General features: G+C 42.0%; 1 protein-coding gene across 1 annotated transcript in view; it reads left to right on the top strand.

Annotated features, from left to right (window-relative positions):
• The window catches only part of Cd207 (CD207 molecule), a 32441-nt gene that overhangs the window by 9906 nt on the left and 1592 nt on the right, over positions 1-20943 (top strand). Inside the window, exons 2-5 of the mRNA XM_051175025.1 lie at positions 16596-16696; positions 16779-16895; positions 18442-18816; positions 19852-20003. Coding sequence (XP_051030982.1) covers positions 16596-16696; positions 16779-16895; positions 18442-18816; positions 19852-20003 — 745 coding nt within the window. The remainder of the gene's footprint in view (positions 1-16595; positions 16697-16778; positions 16896-18441; positions 18817-19851; positions 20004-20943) is intronic.

Genomic DNA, 20943 nt, shown 5'->3' with positions numbered 1-20943 from the left:
GGTCAGCTTTGGTTCCTCCTTGCTAAAGAGCTCGTGCTAACTATTCACCACTGTAGTCAGGTGGACAGTTTTCATCCTATGGGCTCCTTCCAGTGTTCTTTGACATCTCATGCTGGCTGAATCTGTGCTCAGTTTCTCTGCCTGTTTTTTCCTGTCTCCTTGTGTGGTCCTGGAGACAAAGGCAGAGTGAAGAGTTGGGCCTGGGGTCTCTAGCGCTCCAGAATTCCTAACTTGACTAGTCTGCACTGAGATATGGAGGGGACTGGCATGGTGAGAGAGAAAATTCTTTCTTCCACTTCTCCTTCAAAGTTGCTTCCTTGCTTATTTCTCCTTATTCATGGACAGACTCTTAGGCAAGATGTACCCTCCCTGTTCATACAAATATACCACAGAAATCCAGTCAAATAATGAGAGAAGCTCAGGCTCCCACTGGGTTAGCACTGCTCTGGGTCATGTGACAGTCTGAGTTTTGGGTCTGAGATGATGGCCCTATAGTCTTCCCACTGTGTTCCCCTCCTCCAGCTCTGCCTCCAGATGGCAGATGGGGTTTCCTTGTTTGGAAAGGTGGAAATCTAATCTTTGCAACTTGTAGGTGGAGGAAATTCTAAATGACATACTAGTTGATTAGTGGGCACCAAAAGTGACATTTACGTAGGAGCCAAGGTGGAGAAGAGCTGGTGTGTGGCCGCTTGATATGGCCACTGTGCATGATCACTGGGTTTCCAGAAGCCAGGGGAGCCAGGTGTGGTGGTGCATGTCTTCAATCCCAGCAGGGGTAGGCAGATCTCTGTGAGTTTGAGGCTAACCTGGTCTACAGAGAGAGTTCTAGGACAGCCAGGGCTACACAGTGAGGCCATGTCTCAGGAAAAGTGGGGAAAGAACTTCAAGTCTTTTCACTCCATGCCTTTGTAGAAGTTTTGAAACATCTTGTGGTTTTCCATAAGCACATACACTTAAAGAATGCTGACTCAGGAGACTGGAGAGATGGCTTTATCCATCAGGAAAGTGCTTGCTGCTCAAGCATGAGGACCAGAGGAGGATACCCAGAATCCTTATAAAAGCAGGCATAGCTGCAGTCCCAACACAGAGGAGCAAAAACAGAGGATCCCCTGAGCTCTCAGGTCAGCCAGCTGAGCTGATCAGTGAACTCCATGTTTAAGAGACTCTGTCTTAAAATGTAACATGTAAGGTAGAGAAACATGGACCTCTTGCCTACACACACACACACACACACACACACACACACACACACACCTTTCTTAAGCACAGTTTTTTTTCTGGGCCCCTGCATTGTTAGGGGTGTATCATTGGCAGTTCTTCTATGCATAAGTGATGCACCTCCTTTCATTGTATTGCCATCCTCTTTACCCCTCACCTGTGTCCCTCCCTTCCTCTCTTCTCACTTACTCATTCTCAACTCACTGTCCAGTTTAGAGTCCTCCATGTCTGCTTCATTACACTTCTTAGAGGTCACGCAGTACTACTGGGCAAGCACTTCAGCAACTGAGTCTCTCTCTTTCTCTCTCTCTCTCTCTCTCTCTCTCTCTCTCTCTCTCTCTCTCTCTGTCTGTCTGTCTCTCTCCCTCCCTCCCTTGTTCCCTATGAGGTCTCATGTAGCCAAGACTGACTTTGAACTTGTGATCTTCCTGCTTCTACCTCCCAAGTGCTGGGATTACCTGTCAAGTTCATTCAGTGCTGGGGCTTTTTGTGAGCTAGGCAAGCACTCTATCAACTGAGCCTTGTCCCCACATCCTTGAGTCTTGTTTCTGTTCTTGTCCATCTTGCCCATACTCCATCTGAAGAAGAAGGCTAGCTCATCTTGAGAAGGGAAGAAGTGGCCAAGCTGCCCTTCTCTGGAGGAAGTCTGAGAACCCCAGGGAACAGAAAAATGGGCACAGTCATATCTTTTCTTGTAAAAGGGCAATTCTTGGTCTCTTGAGGTTAAGGCAGAGTTCCTCTTTGGTTAGAAAGAGTTGGTTTATTCTGGAGAGAGCTAGAGAACTGGCTCCTTGACTGAAAGGTACCTTGTTTTGTCTGTTTCTTCTCAGGGAGGAAGCCAGGGGCCAGCAGGGAGAGATGAATTCCATAGAAAGAGGGCTTGCATTCACTCCTTTCCAGTGGGCAAAGTAGGACATGAAACTTCCTCTGGCCTAGAAGTTTTTCCTCCTGAAATCCAAAGTGGCTCACAAGCCAAGATTCCCTGCTTCTCATTCTTTCCACACTGGTCAGCCTTTGGCTCAGAGATCAGGAGAACACCACCTGGAACCTGTTGGTTTCCACCCTGCCCTTCCTAAAAAGGGGACCCTAGCCTAGTGGGGACCCTTATTTCTACAGGTGTGGGCTCTCCAATGCCTCTGGGACCATCTCTAATGCAACAGTTAGATCTATTCCCATTTGGGAAAAGTCAACTATTTATTCATTTTTAATTTTTATATTTTTGAGACAGGGTGTCACTGTGCAGCCCTAGCTGCCCTGAACTTAATATGCAGACCAGGCTACTTGAACTCACAAAGATCCTCCTATCTCTGCCTCCTGAGTTTGGGGATTAAAGGACTGAACCACCATAACCAACTGAAAGTCATCTTAAAGAAATTGAATTACATGGCTGGAGAGATGGTTCAGTAGTTAAGAGTATTGCTTACTCTTCCTGAGAAATTGGATTCAATTCCTAGCATCCTAAGGCAGCTAACAACTGTCTGTGACTGCAAGGATCTGACACCCTCACACAGACATACATGCATGTAAAACACCAATGCACATAAAATAAAAAATTAAAAAAGAAATTAAGTTATTATGCTTGTGTGTGTGTGTGTGTGTGTGTGTGTGTGTGTGTGAGTGTGTCATATGTTGGGCCAATTCTCCTTTACATTCTCCTTTCTTGTTCTTCACATTTCCACTAGCCCTTTTTGTGGGGTCCAGACTGACTAACCGATCCAAGACTTTCTCAGAGGCCTTGATGAAAGGACAAAGGGAGTGTCAATTCTGTGTCCTTGTCCAGGAGTGGAGGTGGCAAGGACCAGTGACCCTCAAGAGTCAAGGTTCCAGTTTTTGGAGATTCTACTCTTCCCCTAGGACAGCTGTGTTTGAGATATTCTGTGTTCACTTTGACAATGTTGTCTGACTCAGTTCTCTGCTGACTTTGGCCATTTGTCCCTGAAAATAGTATATAAGATGCTGTATTTTTAAATAAACTTGCTTAGCATAAGTCCTCAGCTTATTTGAGACCTTGTGGTCCCAACTATTGCTTTTGTTTTCTTATTCCTCAATCCCTGGTCCTCCCTCTTGACACTTCACCATTAGGGACCCTTATTTATGTAGGTGAGGGTTACTCTTTGTTTCTTAGATATATTTACTTCTATTTTCAAACCATGTGTATGTGTGTATACATGTATTTGTATATGTAAGTGATTTTTGTATATATCCATATAAAAAACCTAGAATCCAAAAATGAAGACATAAATTTGTGTTCTGCAATTGACTTAATTTATGTAATATGTTGCATTTTAGTTATATCCATTTTCTTGCAAATGAAATAATTTTATTCTTTCTTTTTCTTTTTTATTTAATTTATTATTTTATATGTCCATCTAATTTTATTCTTTTAAAAACATTTTTTTTCGTGTGTCACTTTGTGTTTGTCTTCTTGTGTGTGCACAGGTGCCTTCAAAGTCAGAAGAAGGTATTGGACCTCTTGGATCCTGAATTATAGGTGGTTGGAACCACTTAATATGGGTGTTGGGAACTGATCTCTGGTCTTCAGAAAGAGACACAAATGTTCTCAATCACTAAGCCATCTCTCTAGCCTTAATTTTATACTTCTTAATGACTGAAAAATATGTATTGTGTATACACACATTTTCCCTGTCTTTTTCTTTTTTAAAAAATAATTATTTATTTGTATTTTATGTACATTGGTGTATGTCTATGTGAGGGTACTGGATCCCGTGGAACAGGATTTAGAGATAGTTGTGGGCTACCACGTAGGTACTGGGAATTGAACCTGAGTTCTCTGGAAGAGCAGCCAGTGCTCTTAACCACTGATCCATCTCTCCAGCCTCCTTGTCTATTTCTATTGAAAAATCAATGTCTTGCTAGAGAAGGAAGGGATCAGATGTCCCACATGTTGGGTAGCAGCTTCTTTCCTCAAATGTCCTAGGATACCTGGGCCCTTCTGCCAGGGTATGGCACTGTCTTCTATCTCCTGGTCCCGGGCCCAGGTTGTTGATGTGGGGCAGAAAGCAGAGGGCTGGAGTAGCTTGGCTTAGACAGGGCACTGGGTTGTTATTTTCACACTGCTGACATGAAGCAACTCAAGAGAAGAAGGGCTTATCATGTTTGATGGCTCAGGGGCACAGTTCACTCAGACATACCAGGAGGCCCTGGCTCCTGTCTGGCAGCAGAAGACTGCTTACTCACATCTTGTTGGATCAGAAAGGAAAGTGCCAGTTCTGCCAGATTTCTCCTTTTCTCCTTTTACTCCCCAGTCCATGTCATCCACATTCAGGGAGGGTTATCCCTCTTCAGTGAGTCCTCTCTGGAAACTCCCTCACAGACACACTCATAAGAGTGTCTCACTACTGCTCTAGACATTTATTAATCCAGGAAGTTGGCAATTAACTATCACAGATGCCAGGCAACAAGTCCCAGAAAGGACACATTCTCATCCTTATACACTTGGCTGGAACCAAGGTAAGCAGCAGGAGAAGGCAGGTCCATTCCTGAAAGTTCAGATCAGCATAGCTTCAATTCAGCAATTGGCTTAGGGCAAATGCCAGTGGCCATGTCAGTGGAGGAGCAGATGGTAATTGAAGTCCAAGGTGTTAGACCACCAGGAGGAACCTCTTTGATGGGTCAATCTTGGACAAGCAAGGCCCCAAGACCACAGACCCTGGAATGTGTTTTGCTTCTTCTGTGCCTTTACATGTTTGCTGTTGCTATTTTTCTCTGGTATCTGGCATGGTGTGGATTTGTGGTGATATATTATTTATGATTTAATAAAGATTGCCTGAAGTATCAGAAAGCAAAGCTAAGCCACACCAGAAACTAGGCAGTCTTTAATTCCAAGACACAGGAAACAAGCAGATGGATCTCTCCGAGTTCAAGGCCACCCTGGCCTACACAAGAATAAAGTTAATGCCTTTGATATCAAGACTTTGGATCACATGCCTTTAATCTCAACATTAGGGAAGTATAGAAGGGAGGAGATGTCTGGGCAGAGAAAGGAATATAAGGAGGAGGAAACCGGAATTCAGAGCTTTTGCCTCTGAGAATTCATGGAGAGATCTACTGGCTTGGCTGCTTTGCTTCTCTGGGCTTCAGCTTGAAGCTTGAACTCCAAAATCTATCTCTGGGTTTTTCTTAATTTGTGTTACAATGAATGGATGTAGAGGAATCCCCACTACCTCTAATGTAGTGTGCTTATCTCATGAAAACATCCCATTCTAAAACTGGGCATGTTTATCTGTGGATTGTCACGAAGACGACACCTCCATAGAGTTTAACCCAAGGAACTGCATAGACCATAGCTTAAGTTAATGATTAAGAAAAACAGTTGAGCTGGGTGGTGGTGTTGCACGACTTTAATCCCAGTACTCGGGAGGCAGAGGCAGGAAGATCTCTGTAAGTTCAAGGCCAGCCTGGTCTACAGAGCAGAGCAAGAAACAGAGAAACCCTGTCTCAAAAAAAAAAAAAAAAAAAAAAAAAAAAAAAAAAAAAGAATTGAGTCCTAGGAGCCAGGCTGGTTCAAATTCCTTTAAGCTTAATGCTGAAAGATACAGTCATAGCTTTCAGTGTGCATCTTTAGCTGAAACAAAACTTTAAAATAACTTCAGTTTAGATCAGATGCTTTGATAATAACTTTAAGATGTAAAACCCAGAAAACAATATAAAGTTCACAAGGACACACAGCTGAGTTATAGATTTATTAGGTTAGGGTAAAAAAATACTAAGCAGCCCAATTGTTAGTTCATGTGTTTTCCTTGTTACGTTTGGTTGGTGATCAAAGGTGATGATTAATTCTTCGTTCCCATTTTGCCCTGGATCTCCTGATAATATAAGAAACAATTGATGAGTGGCTATGCACCCCAGGATTTAAAGTACAGTTGACTGATTATTTTTATGTACAAAAGTTTAGGTTTGTGGTTTCTTTAAGATTTCTTATAAGATTAGCTTTCAAGATAAGTAGTAATTGGTCCTTTCTTTGTAACTGCAAAATGCAGCCTGCCAGTAGAAGACTTGACTGAGAAGAATGCCTTGCTTACCCATATGGTTAATCTATACCAAGTTGTTTGAATATGAATGTATGTGGGGTTTTGGGATAATTTGTTTTTTTACCTGCAATATGTAAAATGTTTAATCATGTAAAGGATATGGAAAACATGCTTTATAAAAATAGTTTGTTTCATGTTCACTGTAATCATTCACTTGAAAAACAATGTAACTACATTGTAATTCCTATATTGCCTGAAACACTTTGTTGGGGGTGTATAAGCTGCAGAAAAAAAGTATATAGTAGAAAGAACAGAGAGGAATAGAGAATAAAGAAGGAAAACATCAAGAGTGTGTGTGTGTGTGTGTGTGTGTGTGTGTGTGTGTGTGTGTGTGTGTGTGTCTTTTTCCCTAATCCCCTCAATAGAAAAGTGTAGTATGCACTGTGCTTTGAGCTTTGTGCTGCTAGAGGCTGGTCTCCCACCAAAGGCTAGAGCAGACCAGATGCTGGGCAGTTGCAGGCAGAGGAAAGGTGGGAGGACCTGAGACAGGACTGGTGGAGTTTCATCTTTGCTTCCTAGCTTCCTTTATACATCTGGAAGGTGAATGATTGTAACATGAGTAAATAAAAGACCCAGAGACTGATATTGAGTTCAAACATCAAGCTGAAGAACAGAAAAGCAAAGTAGTGGGCCACTAGCTCTTGCCACTACCTCAGACTGAAAGGGCTGATCCTGCTGCCTCTCAGTGTGGCTAGAGAATCCTGAGACTGAATGTCTTCCTATCCTCAGTGTGCTGGAGAATGAATGCTTGATACTGAGACCATGCTCCTGTTTTATATACTCTTCTAATTCTGGGATTAAAGGTGTGTGATTCCCAGGTGCTGAGATCATCTTTGTGTGAGCTGTTTCTCTTTAGAACTGATCAATCTTTTTTTTTTTTTTTTTTTATTATTTTTTTATTTAATTTTATATAACAAAGTCCAATTAAATGAAAACAAACATTTATACACAATATTTGGGAATTTGGGCGTCGTTCTTTCCAAACTACTTCCTGCTGGTAAGGGGCGCTGTCTTGGGGGATTCGAAGAAGATTCAGAAATCCTAGCTGTAGTCTGTAGGGCTGTTTTGTCCAGCTGTTTTGAAAGTAGGATCAGCTTGTACTCTGCTTCAGGCGGTCTGGCGTGATCAAACCACATTAGTCTGGAAGGAATCCACATCTTTTCATTTTCTGTGGAAACAAAAATAGAAATCCTTTTCCCCAGTAACTTGTTCTTCAACTTAAATTTTGGAGTCAAAGTGTTTTTTTTTTTTTAATTTATTATTTTACATGTCGATCCCAGTTCCCTCACCCTCCCTCCCTCCCCTCCAGCCCTCCCTCCCTCCTTCCCTCCCTTTTGCCCTCTCTGCCCTCTCACATGCACTCTAAACACCCTCCCCTCCCAACCCCCCACCACAATACCATATGTAGGGCAATGCCATCCAGTTGGGGTCATGTAGATCTGACAAGTCCTGTGAAGTAGGGACTTTTGTGCACCAGGGATACATCCTGGCTCCACTGTCTGAGGTCTCTTAGACTGCTCAGACCTTCTGGCTGAGACCCATATTCAGGGGGGTCCGAATCAGTCCCCTGTTGGCTTCCCAGCTATCAGTCTAGTGGCCCTTAGCTCCTCCTTGTTCAGGTAAGCTGTCTCTATGTACTTCTACCGCATGGTCTTGTCCTCTCCATCTGCTTCTGGGTTCTAGTTCGACTCAGTGTTTATGTATGGGTGTTTGCTCCTATTTTCAACAGGCATTAGTTGAGGACTCCATGGAGAAGTTAGTTGTTGATCTCACTCTCCAGGAAGGGCATTTATGATAGCCTTTCCACGGAAGCTGAGATTGTTAGTTGGGAGCAGTCTTGTAGTTCTCTAGACCTTTCTTTGTGTTCAATTTTATCTTCAAACCAATATTGGCTCCCTCTTTTATGTTCTCTCTCTCTCTCTCTCTCTCTCTCTCTCTCTCTCTCTCTCTCTCTTTCTCTCTCTCTCTCTTTCTCTCTCTCTCTTTCCTATTTTCCATTCCTAACCAGGCACAATCCTCCTGGTCGCACATGCCTTCCTCTCCTCCTCCTCATTTTCTCCTACTTCTCTCTCCATTAGCTGTCCTCCCCCACTTTACCTGAGGTCTGGGGGACTTGTCCCTTCCCAGTTCTGTGAGGAACTTTATATGAATCTCTCAGAATACAACTTGTATCCTAGTTCCTCTGGTGATGTGAATTATAGGCTGGTGATCATTTGATCTAGGTCTAAAATCCATATATGAGTGAGTACATACTGTGTTTCTCTTTTTGTGACTGGGTTACCTCATTCAGGATGGTTTCTTCAAGTGCCATCCACTTGCCTGCGAATTTCAAGATAACATTATTTTTTTCTGCAGAGTAGTATTCCATTGTGTAAATGTGCCACATCTTCATTAACCATTCTTCAATTGAGGGCTAGGTTGCTTCCAGGTTCTTGCTATTACAAATAGTGCTGCTATGAACATAGTTGAACAGATGTCTTTGTTGCATGGATGTGAATCCTTTGGGTATATGCCTAAGAGGGGGATTGCCGGGTCCTGTGGTAAACTAATTCAATTCCCATTTTCCTGAGGAACCGCCATACTGATCTCCAAAATGGCTGTATGAGTTTGCACTCCCACCAGCAGTGGAGGAGTGTTCCACTTTCTCCACATCCTCTCCAACATAAGTCATCACTGGTGTTTCTAATTTTAGCCATTCTGGCAGGGGTAAGATGGTATCTCAAAGTTCTTTTGATTTGCATTTCCCTGATAGCTAAGGATGTGGAGCATTTTCTTAAGTGTCTTTCAGCCTTTTTGATTTCCTCTGTTGAGAATTCTTTCTTCAGTTCTATACCCCATTTTTTAATAGGGTTATTTGGTGTTTTGTTGACTAGTTTCTTGAGTTCTTTGTATATTTTGGAGATCAGCCCTTTGTCGGATATAGGATTGGTGAAAATCTTTTCCCAGTCAGTGGGCTGCCGTTTGGTCTTGTCAACTGTGTCCTTTGCCTTACAGAAGCTTCTAAGTTTGAAGAGGTCCCATTTATTAATTGTTTCTTTCAGTGTCTGTGCCCCTGGAGTTATGTCAAGAAGCGGTCTCCTATACCAATTTGTTCAAGGGTACCTACTACTTTCTCTTCTAAGAGGTTCAATGTGGCTGGATTGATGTTGAGGTCTTTGATCCATTTGGACTTGAGTTTTGTGCATGTTGACAGACATGGGTCTATCTGCAGTCTTCTACACACCCTCATCCAATTGTGCCAGCACCATTTGTTGAAGATGCTGTCTTTGCCCCATTGTATAGTTTTAGCTGTTTTGTTGAAAATCAGGTGTTCATAGGTGCGTGGATTAATATCAGGATTTTCAATTCGATTCCATTGGTCTACCTGTCTATTTTTATGCCAATACCAGGCTGTTTTCAGAACTATAGCTCTGTAGTAGAGCTTAAAGTCAGGAATGGTGATGCCTCCTGAAGTTCTTTTATTGTATAGGGTTGTTTTGGCTATCCTGGGTCTTTTGTTTTTCCATATAAAGTTGATTATTATCCTTTCAAGGTCGGTGAAGAATTGTGGTGGGATTTTAATGGGGATTGCATTGAATCTGTAGATTGCTTTTGGTAAGATTGTCATTTTTACTATGTTAATCCTACCTAACCAAGAGCATGGGAGGTCTGTCCATTTTCTGGTATCTTCTTTAATTTCTTTCTTTAGAGTCACAAAGTTCTTATTATATAGGTCTTTTACTTGTTTGGTAAGCGTTACACCAAGATACTTTATGTTGCTTGTGGCTATTGTAAAGGGTGATGTTTCTCTGATTTCTTTCTCTGTCTCTTTGTCATTTGAAAAAAGTAGGGCTACTGATTTTTTTGAGTTTATCTTGTATCCTGCTAGTTTGCTGAAGGTGTTTATCAGCTGTAGGAGTTTCCTGGTAGAGTTTATTGGGTCGCTTATGTAAACTATCATATCATCTGCAAATAGAGACAGTTTGACTTCTTCCTTTCCAATTTGGATGCCCTTGATCTCCTTTTGTTGTCTTATAGCATTAGCTAGAACTTCTAGTACGATATTGAAGAGGTATGGAGAGAGAGGACAGCCTTGTCTTGTTCCTGATTTTAGAGGAATTGGCTTAAGTTTCTCTCCATTCAGTTTGATGTTAGCAGTTGGTTTGCTGTATATTGCTCTTATTATGTTTAGGTATGTTCCTGTTATCCCTGACCTCTCCAATACCTTTATCATGAAAGGGTGTTGAATTTTGTTGCATCTAGGCTTTTTCCGCATCTAGGGAGATAATCATATGGTTTTTCTTTTTCAGTTTGTTTATATGGTGGATCACATTGATAGATTTTCGTATGTTAAACCATCCCTGCATTCCAGGTATGAAGCCTACTTGGTCATGGTGGATGATTTCTCTGATGTATTCTTGAATTCGGTTTGCCAGTATTTTATTGAGTATTTTTGCATCGATGTTCATCAGGGATATTGGTCTGTAGTTTCTGATTTGTGGTCCTGTCTAGTGTTGAGAGTGGTGTATTGAAGTCTCCCACTCTAAATGTGTGAGGTTTTATATGAGCTTTGAGTTTTAGTAGTGTTTCTTTTACGAATGTGGGTGACTTTGTATTAGATGTTCAGAACTGAGACTTTGTGTTGATGGATTTCTCCTGCAATGAATATGAAATGACCGTCTTCATCTCTTTTGACTAATTTTGGTTTGAAGTCTAACTTGTTAGATATTAGGATAGCTACGCCTACTTGCTTCTTATTTCCATTTGATTGGAAAATCTTTTCCCAACCCTTTACCCTGAGGTAATGTCTATCTTTGAAGCTATGATGTGTTTCTTGTATGCAGCAGAAGGGTGGCTTCTGTCTTCGTATCCATTCTGTTAGCCTGTGTCTTTTTATAGGTGAGTTAAGACCATTAATGTTGAGGGTGAGTAAGGACCATTGATTGTTGATGCTTGTTTGATTTAGGTTTGTTGTTGGCAGTGGTATTGTGAATATATTTGTTCTGCTTCACCCTTGGTTTCTGGTGTAGTTGGATTATCTGTTGCCTACATTTTTGTGGCCGTAGTTACCTTCCTTGGGTTGGAGTTTTCCTTCCAATACTTTCTGTAGGGCTGGATTTGTAGATACATTGGGAAAATCTGGTTTTGTCATTAAATATCTTGTTCTCTCCATCTATATTGATTGAGAGTTTTGCTGGATATAGTAGCCTAGGCTGGCATCCGTGTTCTCTTAATACTTTTAGAACATCTATCCAGGACCTTCTGGCCTTGAGGGTTTCCATGGAGAAGTCAGGTGTAATTTTGATAGGTCTGCCTTCATATGTTACCTGTCCTTTTTCCTTCGCTGCTCTTAATATTCTTTCTTTATTCTGTATGCTAGGTGTTTTAATTATTATATGTCGAGGGGTCTTTTTTCTTTGGTCCATCCTATTTGGGGTTCGGTATGCTTCCTTTACTTTCATGGGCATGTCCTTCTTCGGATTGGGAAAGTTTTCCTCGATGATTTTGTTGAATATGTTTTCAGCACCTTTGAGCTGGGCTTCCTCACCTTCCTCTATGCCTATTATTCTTAGGTTTGGCCTTTTCATGGTGTCCCACATTTCCTGGATGTTTTGTGTTAAGGATTTGTTGGATTTATGATTTTCTCTGGTCGATGAATCTATTTCTTCTAGTTTATCTTCTGTGCCTGAGATTCTGTCTTCCATCTCTTGAATTCTGTTGGTTATGCTTGTGTCTGTTGTTCCCGATTTTTTGCCCAGTTTTTCTATTTCCAGCATTCCTTCGGTTTGTGTTACCTTTATTTTCTCTATTTCAGTTTTCAAGTCTTGAACTGTTTCCTTCACCTGCTTAATTGTTTTTTCTTGGCTTTCTGTACTTTCCTTAAGGAATTTGTTCATTTCTTCCACTTTTTTGTTTGTTTTTTCCTCCGTTTCTTTAAGGGATTTTCGCACATTTCTTTGAGGGCCTCTATCATTTTTATGATGGTAATTTTTTAAGTTGTACCCTTCTGCTTCCTCTGCTTTGTTGTTATGTTCCATTCTAGTTGGTATAGATTCCCTAGATTCTGGTGGTGTCATTCTTTGGCAGAGGCCACGATTTGGGGGTCAAGGATCTTGCTGCAGGAACTCTGAGTGGACCCACAGAGATAGGCGGATCTCTGGGAGGGGCCCGGGACTCCAGCAGAGAACTGGAGGCGGGGTCAGAGACCAAGCCGTGGAAATTACGGGTGGTCCCGCGTGGGTAGTCAGGTTTCCTTTGTTCAGAGTTGCTCCGAGAAGTCTCCGAAGTAGGGTGGACTGTTGGCTCCAGTCCCTCTGTCCCAGTGCTCAACCAGAGCGGCAGGACCATGGGTGGGGTAGGGGACAGGGTAGGGGGGGTAGGATGGCGGTGGGGATGGGTGGGGGTATATCAGAGCTCCAAGGGTGCTCTCGATGGGGACCGGAGACAGGAGCAGCAGGATCAGGGGCCAACCCAGAGAGTTCGGGCGGGGGAGGGGGGAAAAGCGCTGAGCAATTTCTTAAGCATCTTTCAACCATTATAGATTCCTCTATTGAGAATTCTGTGTTTAGTTCTATATCCCAATTTTTAATTGAATTTAAATTTTTTTTTTTTTTTTTTTTTGGTGTTTTGGTGACTAGCTTCTTGAGTTCTTTGTATATTTTTGGAAATCAGCCCTCTTTTAGATGTGGGGTTGGTGAAGATCTTTACCCATTCTATGGGGCTGCCATTTTGTCTTATTGACTGTGTCTTTTGCCTTAGAGAAGCCTCTCAGTTTCAGGAGGTCCCATTTATTAATTGTTGGTCGCAGTGTCTGTGCTACTGGTGTTATGTTCAGGAAGAAGTCTTCTGTACCAATTCATTCAAGGGTACTTTCTACTTTCTCTTCTATGAGGTTTAGTGTGGCTGGATTTATGTTGAGGTCTTTGATCCATTTGGACTTAAGTTTTGTGGATGGCTATAGATATGGATATGTCTGCAATCTTCTACAAGTCAGCTTCTACAAGCTGGCATCCAGTTATGCCAGCACCATTTGTTGCTTTCTTTTTTTTTTTTTTTTTTTTTTTGCATTGTATAGCTTTAGCTTCTTTGTCAAAAATTAGGTGTTTGTAGGTGTATAGGTCAGGGTCTTCAATTTGATTCCATTGCTCTACCTGTCTTTCTCAAATATATCTATGTATATCTAGATATCCTAACTAACATAACTATATGTTTTGACTATTATAAGTGATTATATACAATTTGTATTTAATCATGCATTACATTTTAAAAGATCTGTATAAACAAAACACCTAAACAAGAGGAGAAATTTACATATCACAACATTGACCTTAAATTTGTATCAATAAATGAAAATCCACACCAATGCAAAGTATTCATTCCTATATCATTTCCCCCCTTTTTGCTTTAAAGATTTTGACTATGATCATTACCATTTATAATCAACTCCATAAAAGTGAAAATAAACATTTATAAACAATATTTGGGAATGTGGGCATTGTTTTCTCCAAACTACTTCCTGATGTTAGGGAGCACTATCTTGGGGATCCTAAGAAGATCCAGAAATCCTGGCTATAGTGGTCTGCAAGGCTGCCTTGTTCCAGCTGTTTTGAATGTTGGATCACATAGGCCACTGCTTCAGTGGGTCTTGCTTCATTAAACCATATTAGTCTGGAAGGAAGCTTTTCATTTTCTGTGGAAACACAAATAAAATCTTTTCTCCAAAGTAACATATCCTTGTACTTAACTTTTGAAGACAAGGCATTTTTAAAATATGTAAATTGGATTTAATCTAGGAGCCATTTCTTTTAGCAGGTCCTGCCACCCTTCACAGCCCCAAAGAAAAATTTGGACGCTCCATTAATTATGAAACTGTTGGCCATTGGCTACGGTTTCATATTGGTTATCTCTGACTTAATTAACACATTTTCTATTAAGCTAAGTATTTCCCCGTGGTCTTGGCTTACTGGGAATGCTAGACCTGCATCTCCTTTGCCTGCTATATCTTTGCTGAGAAAAGACTGGCTACTGATTTTTTTGAGTTAATCTAGTATCCTGCTAGTTTGTTGAAGGTGTTTATCAGCTGTAGGAGTTCCCTGGTAGAATTCTTATGTAAACTACCATATCATCTGCAAATAGTGAGAATTTGGCTTCTTCTTTTCCAATTTGTATTCCCTTGGTCTCCTTTTGTTGTCTTACTGTTCTAGCAAGAACTTCAAGTACAATATTGGAGAGATACGGAGAGAGTGGACAACCTTGTCTTGTTCCTGATTTTAGAGGAATCACATTGAGTTTCTCTTCATTTAGTCTGATATTGGCTGACAGTTTGCTGTATATTACCTATATACAGCATACCTATATTTAGGTATGTTCCTGTTATCCCTGATCTCTCTAAGACCTTTATCATGAAGGGGTATTGAATTTTGCCAAAGGCTTTTTCAGCATCTAGTGAGATGATCATGTGGTTTTTCTTTTTCAGTTTGTTTATATGGTGGATTACATTGATGGATTTTTTTGTATGTTGAACTATCCTTGCATCTATGGGATGAAGCCTACTTAATCATGATGGATGATCTTTCTGATGTGTTCTTGGATTCAATTTGCCAGTATTTTATTGAGTATTTTTGCATCAATGTTCATGAGAAAGATTGGTCTGTAGTTCTCTATCTTAGTTGTGTCCTTGTGTGGTTTGGGTACCAAGGTAATTGTAGCTTCATAAAAAAGAGTTTGGCAATAATTCTTCTGCTTCTATTGTGTGGAACAATTTGAGGAGTATTAGCTTTTCTTTGAATTTCTGGTAGAATTCTTCACTGAAAGCATCTGTGCTTTTTTTTTTTTTGGTTGGGAGGATTTTGATGACTGCTTCTATTTTGTTAGAGGTTATAGGTCTATTTAAATTGCTTATCTGTTCTTGATTTAATTTTGGTAAGTGATATTTATCCAGAAAATTGTTCATTTCTGTTAATTTTTCGAATTTTGTGGAGGACAGGTTTTCAAAGCATGACATGGTGATTCTCTGGATTTCCTCAGTATCCATTGTTATGTCCCCCTTTTCATTTCTGATTTTGTTAATTTGCATGTTCTCTCTCTCTGCCTTTTGGCTAGGTTGGATAATGGTTTATCTGTTTCATTGATTTTCTCAAAGAACCAACTCTTTGTTTCATTGATTCTTTGTATTTTTTCTTTGTTTCTTCTTTATTAACTGCAGCTCTCAATTTGATTATTTCCTGCATCTACTCCTCTTGGGTGAGTTTGCTTCTTTTTGTTCTAGAGCTTTTAGTTGTGCTGTTAATTCTCTAGTGTGGCCATTGTCTAGTTTCTTCAAGAGGTCATTTAATGCTATGAACTTTCCTCTTAGCACTGCTTTTAGAGTGTTCCATAGGTTTGGGTATGTTGTGCCTTCATTGTCATTGAATTCTGGGAAGTCTTTGATTTCTTTCTTTATTTCTTCCTTTACCCAGGAACCACATTATTTTTGAAAAAGGTCTCAGTGAACCTAAAGCTCTCTCCTTACCAAACTTGTTAGCCAGGGTTCTACATGGATCCTCTTGTCTCTGCCTTCTTAGCCTGCTGCCTTCTTAGCCTGATTTTTACATGGGTGCTGGAAATAGGAACTCATGTTTATTGGCAATCACTTATCTTCCCAGGGTGCTCTTTCTAGCCCTTTTCCCGCCTGAAGTCTCCTTCCTGAACCCACTGGGGGGAGGTAAAACCCCTTAAAATGATCCAAAAGGATCCTCATCACATGACTAGATACTTCCTTAAATCCACATCCACTCCCTGCCACACATGTCACCATGTACATAAGACCAGAGCTATCTACAACATCCTAGTAGTCGTATTTCACAGACACTGAGTGTGCCCATCCCTCAATCAGTACTCCTATCACTCTGGTCCCTGTATGACTTTGACAGTGGATATCCATTCATTGCCATGTTCTTCATCTTGTATTGTAATTTACTTGTTCAGGCTTTTGTTTTTTTGGGTTTTTTTTTTCTGTCAGATTGCAAACTGTCTGCATTAGAAAATTGAGTAATTAATCTCTGAGGTTGAACTCTGAATGTGTTTGTAGGGTGGGTGGATAGATGCTGGCTGGATGATAGGTGATGGGCTCTTTGTAAGAGAAATAGAAAAACCTTCAGATTAGATGATTAAAATGTTTGTGTCCAGAAAAGAAGACAAGTGCCCCCCCACACACACAAGGCCTGGATCTTCAGAGATGGGATGAAGCTGTGGTCTCTGCCTGGTACAATGTCTAAGCCAAGAACAGGGAACTTGGGCATGACATAGTGACTTGCTCTGTGACTCATTTCCCATTTCTTTCTGGATAAAAGGCCTTTGGAGAGACAGGCAGCCAGAAGCTCCTGTGCCAGAGATGGAGATGAAGGAAAGGGAGGCCCCTGATGCCCACTTCACAGTGGACAAGCAGAACATCTCCCTCTGGCCTCAAGGCAAGTGCCAGCTGTTGCCCCATGCCCACTTGGTGCCTTTACCCATCACTCTTCCTTAACAAGCTTCTTTGTCTCCTTCCAGAGCCTCCTCCTAAGCCAGACCTATCTCCATTCCTGAGGAAACCTATCAGCCTCCGTGTGGCCCTCATCTGTCTGTCATTGGTTCTGGTCATCTCTATTGTACTTCAAGCTGTTTTCTGTAAGTCACCAGGTCCCTGGAGGCCCAATCCTTTTTTGCCGCTGCTCTTGGTGTCTTCAGTCTATGATGTTTCAGGAAGATTCTTGATGTTTCTAGATGATCTGCTGTTCCTTCCAGCTCTGGGTTCTTGGAGGATTTTCTGACTGGCATTAGGAAATGTCTGTTCTCAGGGGTACTCTTCAGTCTTTTAAGAGTCACCAAGCTTGTCATGTCTGCATCCTGTCGCTCATATCTCTGAGATCTGGGATTCAAAACCTTGTGGATATTTCCCAACAGTGAGAGGGACCCGACTCCTGACCCTACAAGGGAAGGAATTCTCCACTGAGCCAATAGAGAACTTGGCCAAGCCAGCAAATCTCCCAGACACCTCACTCTCTTATATGTCCTTACCTCGAGCCTTTTTATTCTTCTTCTAGAAGCTTCTTGGTCTCTTTTGTGATCACACCTTTCTCCCTTCTGCTAAGTCTCTATTAAGTATAGGGAGGGAATGTTTCTCCTTTCATGACCGACACGTGTGGTTGCAGATTCTCAGTCACACCCTTCCAGGTCCCCAACACTGACCTTGACCTTATCCTAGATTCGTGGTCTTGTCTTTTCTCTTCTCCGCCACTTTCTCTCTCTCTCCCTCCCTCCTTCCCTCTCTCTCCTCTCTCTCTCTCTCTCTCTCTCTCTCTCTCTCTCTCTTGCTTGTTGCTTGTTTGAGACAGAGTCTTACTATGCAACCCTGAGATCTGCCTGCCTCTGCTGGGATTAAAGGTGTGTGATACCATGCTTGGCTGTTCCTAGCTTGGAGCACTGTCTTTTTCATAGGATTCTTTTTGGAAATCTCATATTTTATTTTATTATGTATGCAAGTGTTTTGCTTCCATGTATATGCAGCACATACCCTAGAATGGTTTGTATACCACATACCCTGGTGCCCAAAGATAGAATAGGGCATCACATCTCGCTATAACTGAGGTTATTGTCAGTTATGGGCTGCCATATTATGTTGGGAATTAAACTCAGGTTTTTTTTTTTTTTTTTCGCATGAATAAGTGTTTCTTCTGCTGAGTACTTTTCAGTTCCACAGGTCTCTTTTGATAGTTATTGGTTAGTTTTGGTTCCCCTATGATCTTAGTAGAGTATGAAAAATAGGGCCAAGGAAGGGCAGAAATAGCTTAATATCCCTCCTATGTGTTCTGGAATCTGCATGGATATCGCCCTGCCCATGGCCATAGAATAGGGCAGACAAGGGAGAGTGTGTTGCCCTAGTTGGTGGCTGTGTCTTTGACAGAATATGGCTGGGGGACTATCTCATAGGCTCAGAGGGAACTCTGACCATTCTAAGGCATTTCACTGCTAGATCCTCCCTCTGCTTGTTCATGAGCCCTTTTGGTCTCCTCCAGGCCTAAGCCACCCAGCATTCCTGAAACATGAATGAGTGAATAATAGGTGTCAGCTCCTTGGACTCTTTTGATCCTGCATCTTTCCCTTTCTTCAGACAACATTCCATCTCAGTGGCTCAGGAACTCCTCAACTGACTGCATGGCTTTCTCAAATCCAGATCCCAGGTTGATGGACAAAATATTGGATGTGACGAGTGATGCTCAGATATTGAGAGGTCATGTGGACAATATCAGCACCCTAGGTTCTGTTCTTGAGAAGGACAGAGGCAGTGTGGAGAAGGCTGAAGTTCAGATGTGGATCCTGAACACCAGCTTCTCCCGAATGCGTTCTCAAATCCTGTCTTTGCGGATCAGCATGAAGCAAGCCAGTGATCAGATCAGTGTGTTAACAAGAAACTGGGAAGAGGTTGATAGTCTTAGTTCCAAAATCCCTGAGCTGCAAAGAGATCTGGATAAATCCAACACCTTGAATGCAAAGATCCAAGGACTGCAGATCAGCTTGGAGAATGTCAACAAGCTGCTCCAAAGACAGAGTAAGTAAAAAAGATCATCCTGCAGGCTTACCAGTGGCAACAAAATCCTACCTGTGTCAGACAGGAGGCGGGCTGGCTTGTGGGTGGGCAGACCTTACCAGTGGTATGAGAGAACTTGGGGACAGTGAGGAGAGAAAACACCAGGCCTAGTTTGGGTCTCTACACTAAGGTGCAGAGTGTAGAAGCATTGGGGATTCTGTCCTGGAACTCTGTATGGTCTGGAGAAGAACCATGTTTTGGGTTCTGAGAGAGTGGGTTTATTAAGCATATAGTGAACTAAAAAAATAAAAGAATGAATAACAAATGATAGATGGATATTTGATTGGTAGGCAGACAGACAGATAGATTAAATAGGTGATAGATTGATATAGTAACATCAAACTGGGCACTCAAAACATCCAGCAGAAATCAACTGGGGAAGCCACACTGAGGCCCTTATTGAGGTTTCTGTTAGAGAGTCCCTGAGAGGTAGAGGGTTCCCTGGGGAAAGAACAAATAATGGCTGGATGGTGACATCATCGAATCTGGAGCTACAAATATCTAGCAGAAACCCACTGGGGAAGCTGAAGCAGACAGCTGGTTTTCCAAATTGACCTTTCTCTCCTTAGAGGGCACTTTGAGACAACATGCTTGGGTCTGAAACTGGGAAGGGTGGGCATCCCCACTCCAGAGCCAGCTTCTCGTTGAGCTCACATATGAGATTTTACTAATATAACCTGTTACATATGGCCTGTATCTTGCCTTTTCCCATGATGTTTATCACTGTGGGCCAGGGCCCAGGAGTAATGGTCCCTTATGTTCCTCTCATAGCCTCTCCTCCCTGACACTGTACCTTTTTAGCCTCAGAGGTTCTAGTCACAAGTCTCAGACCTTTAGGGTTCCAATAGAGTGTTCCCAGCCCAACACTAGGAAACTAAGGACCCTTAGATCCTAGATCTATTCACTGCTGTCCCTAGAATCCCATTGAACACCCCATGCCCAGTCAGGATGCAGCAAACCAGGAGCATCTCAGTTACCTTAGCCTCTGTTTTCCAGGTGACATTCTGGAGATGATGTCCCGAGGCTGGAAGTACTTCAGGGGGAACTTCTATTACTTTTCTCATACCCCAAAGACCTGGTACAGTGCAGAGCAGTCCTGCATTTCTAGGGATGCTCATCTGACCTCAGTGACCTCAGAATCAGAACAAGTGAGTGCAATTATTACAGGTTTTGTGAAGGGTATGTCAGAGAGGCTGAGCGGGAGTTGGCTGTGGTAACAAAAATTCCTTAACAGTCCATGACTTAAGAATGAAGGCTCATTTATTCTCTCTCTCTCTCTCTCTCTCTCTCTCTCTCTCTCTCTCTCTCTGGATGTGTGTGTGTGTGTGTGTGTGTGTGTGTGGCATGTGAATGTGTGTGTGCAGAAGCATGTACCCATGCATGTGTGAATGCCCAGGAGGACATCAAATGTCCTGTTCTATCACTGTCTCATTCCCTGAGCACTGACTGGTAGCTAGCAAGTAAGTTGTAGAGATCCTCTCCCTCTGTCTTCCACAGGGCTAAGATTATATGGGTGCTGGGGATTTGAACTCAGAGCCTCATGCTTGTGTAGCAAGTGCTTCTACCCACTGGGACATCTCTTAGTGCCCCCTCCCAGATTTATTTCACATGTATATTACACATCTTGAATGGGACTACAAGGATTTGATTCTTATGAGTATCAAGGACCTAAGCCATAGGATTCTTTATTTCAACATGCATCCACAGTTGTTAAAGAAGCAAGGAGAAACTGCATGCTTCATTGGCTGTTAAATCTTCTGCCCTCAACCTACATGTCATTTCTGCTCACATGCCCCTAGCCAGAGCCAGTCACACAAATCTGATAGCTTCAAGAAGGGCAGAAGGGGGCACTCTTTCCACATGCCAGAAAATAGAAACATTGTGACCAACATTAACGATAACCCAGGACCCAGGAGGCCTCCTTCCTGGTGATAGAGTGTAGACTGGTCTCATTGATCTGGCAGGTGGAGAAGTGAAGCAGAAGACACCAGGGTCTATGCTAGCCAAGTGTTACAGTCTGCCAGCAAGCTTATCCTGGAGCCTTGGGGAGATGACTTACATTTCCAGGCCTCACCTCAAGTGAATTGA

The sequence above is a fragment of the Phodopus roborovskii genome, unplaced genomic scaffold (genome assembly GCF_943737965.1).
Source record: "Phodopus roborovskii unplaced genomic scaffold, PHOROB, whole genome shotgun sequence".
NCBI classification, from domain to species: Eukaryota; Metazoa; Chordata; class Mammalia; order Rodentia; family Cricetidae; genus Phodopus; species Phodopus roborovskii.
This window is presented reverse-complemented; position numbering and strand designations above follow the sequence as displayed.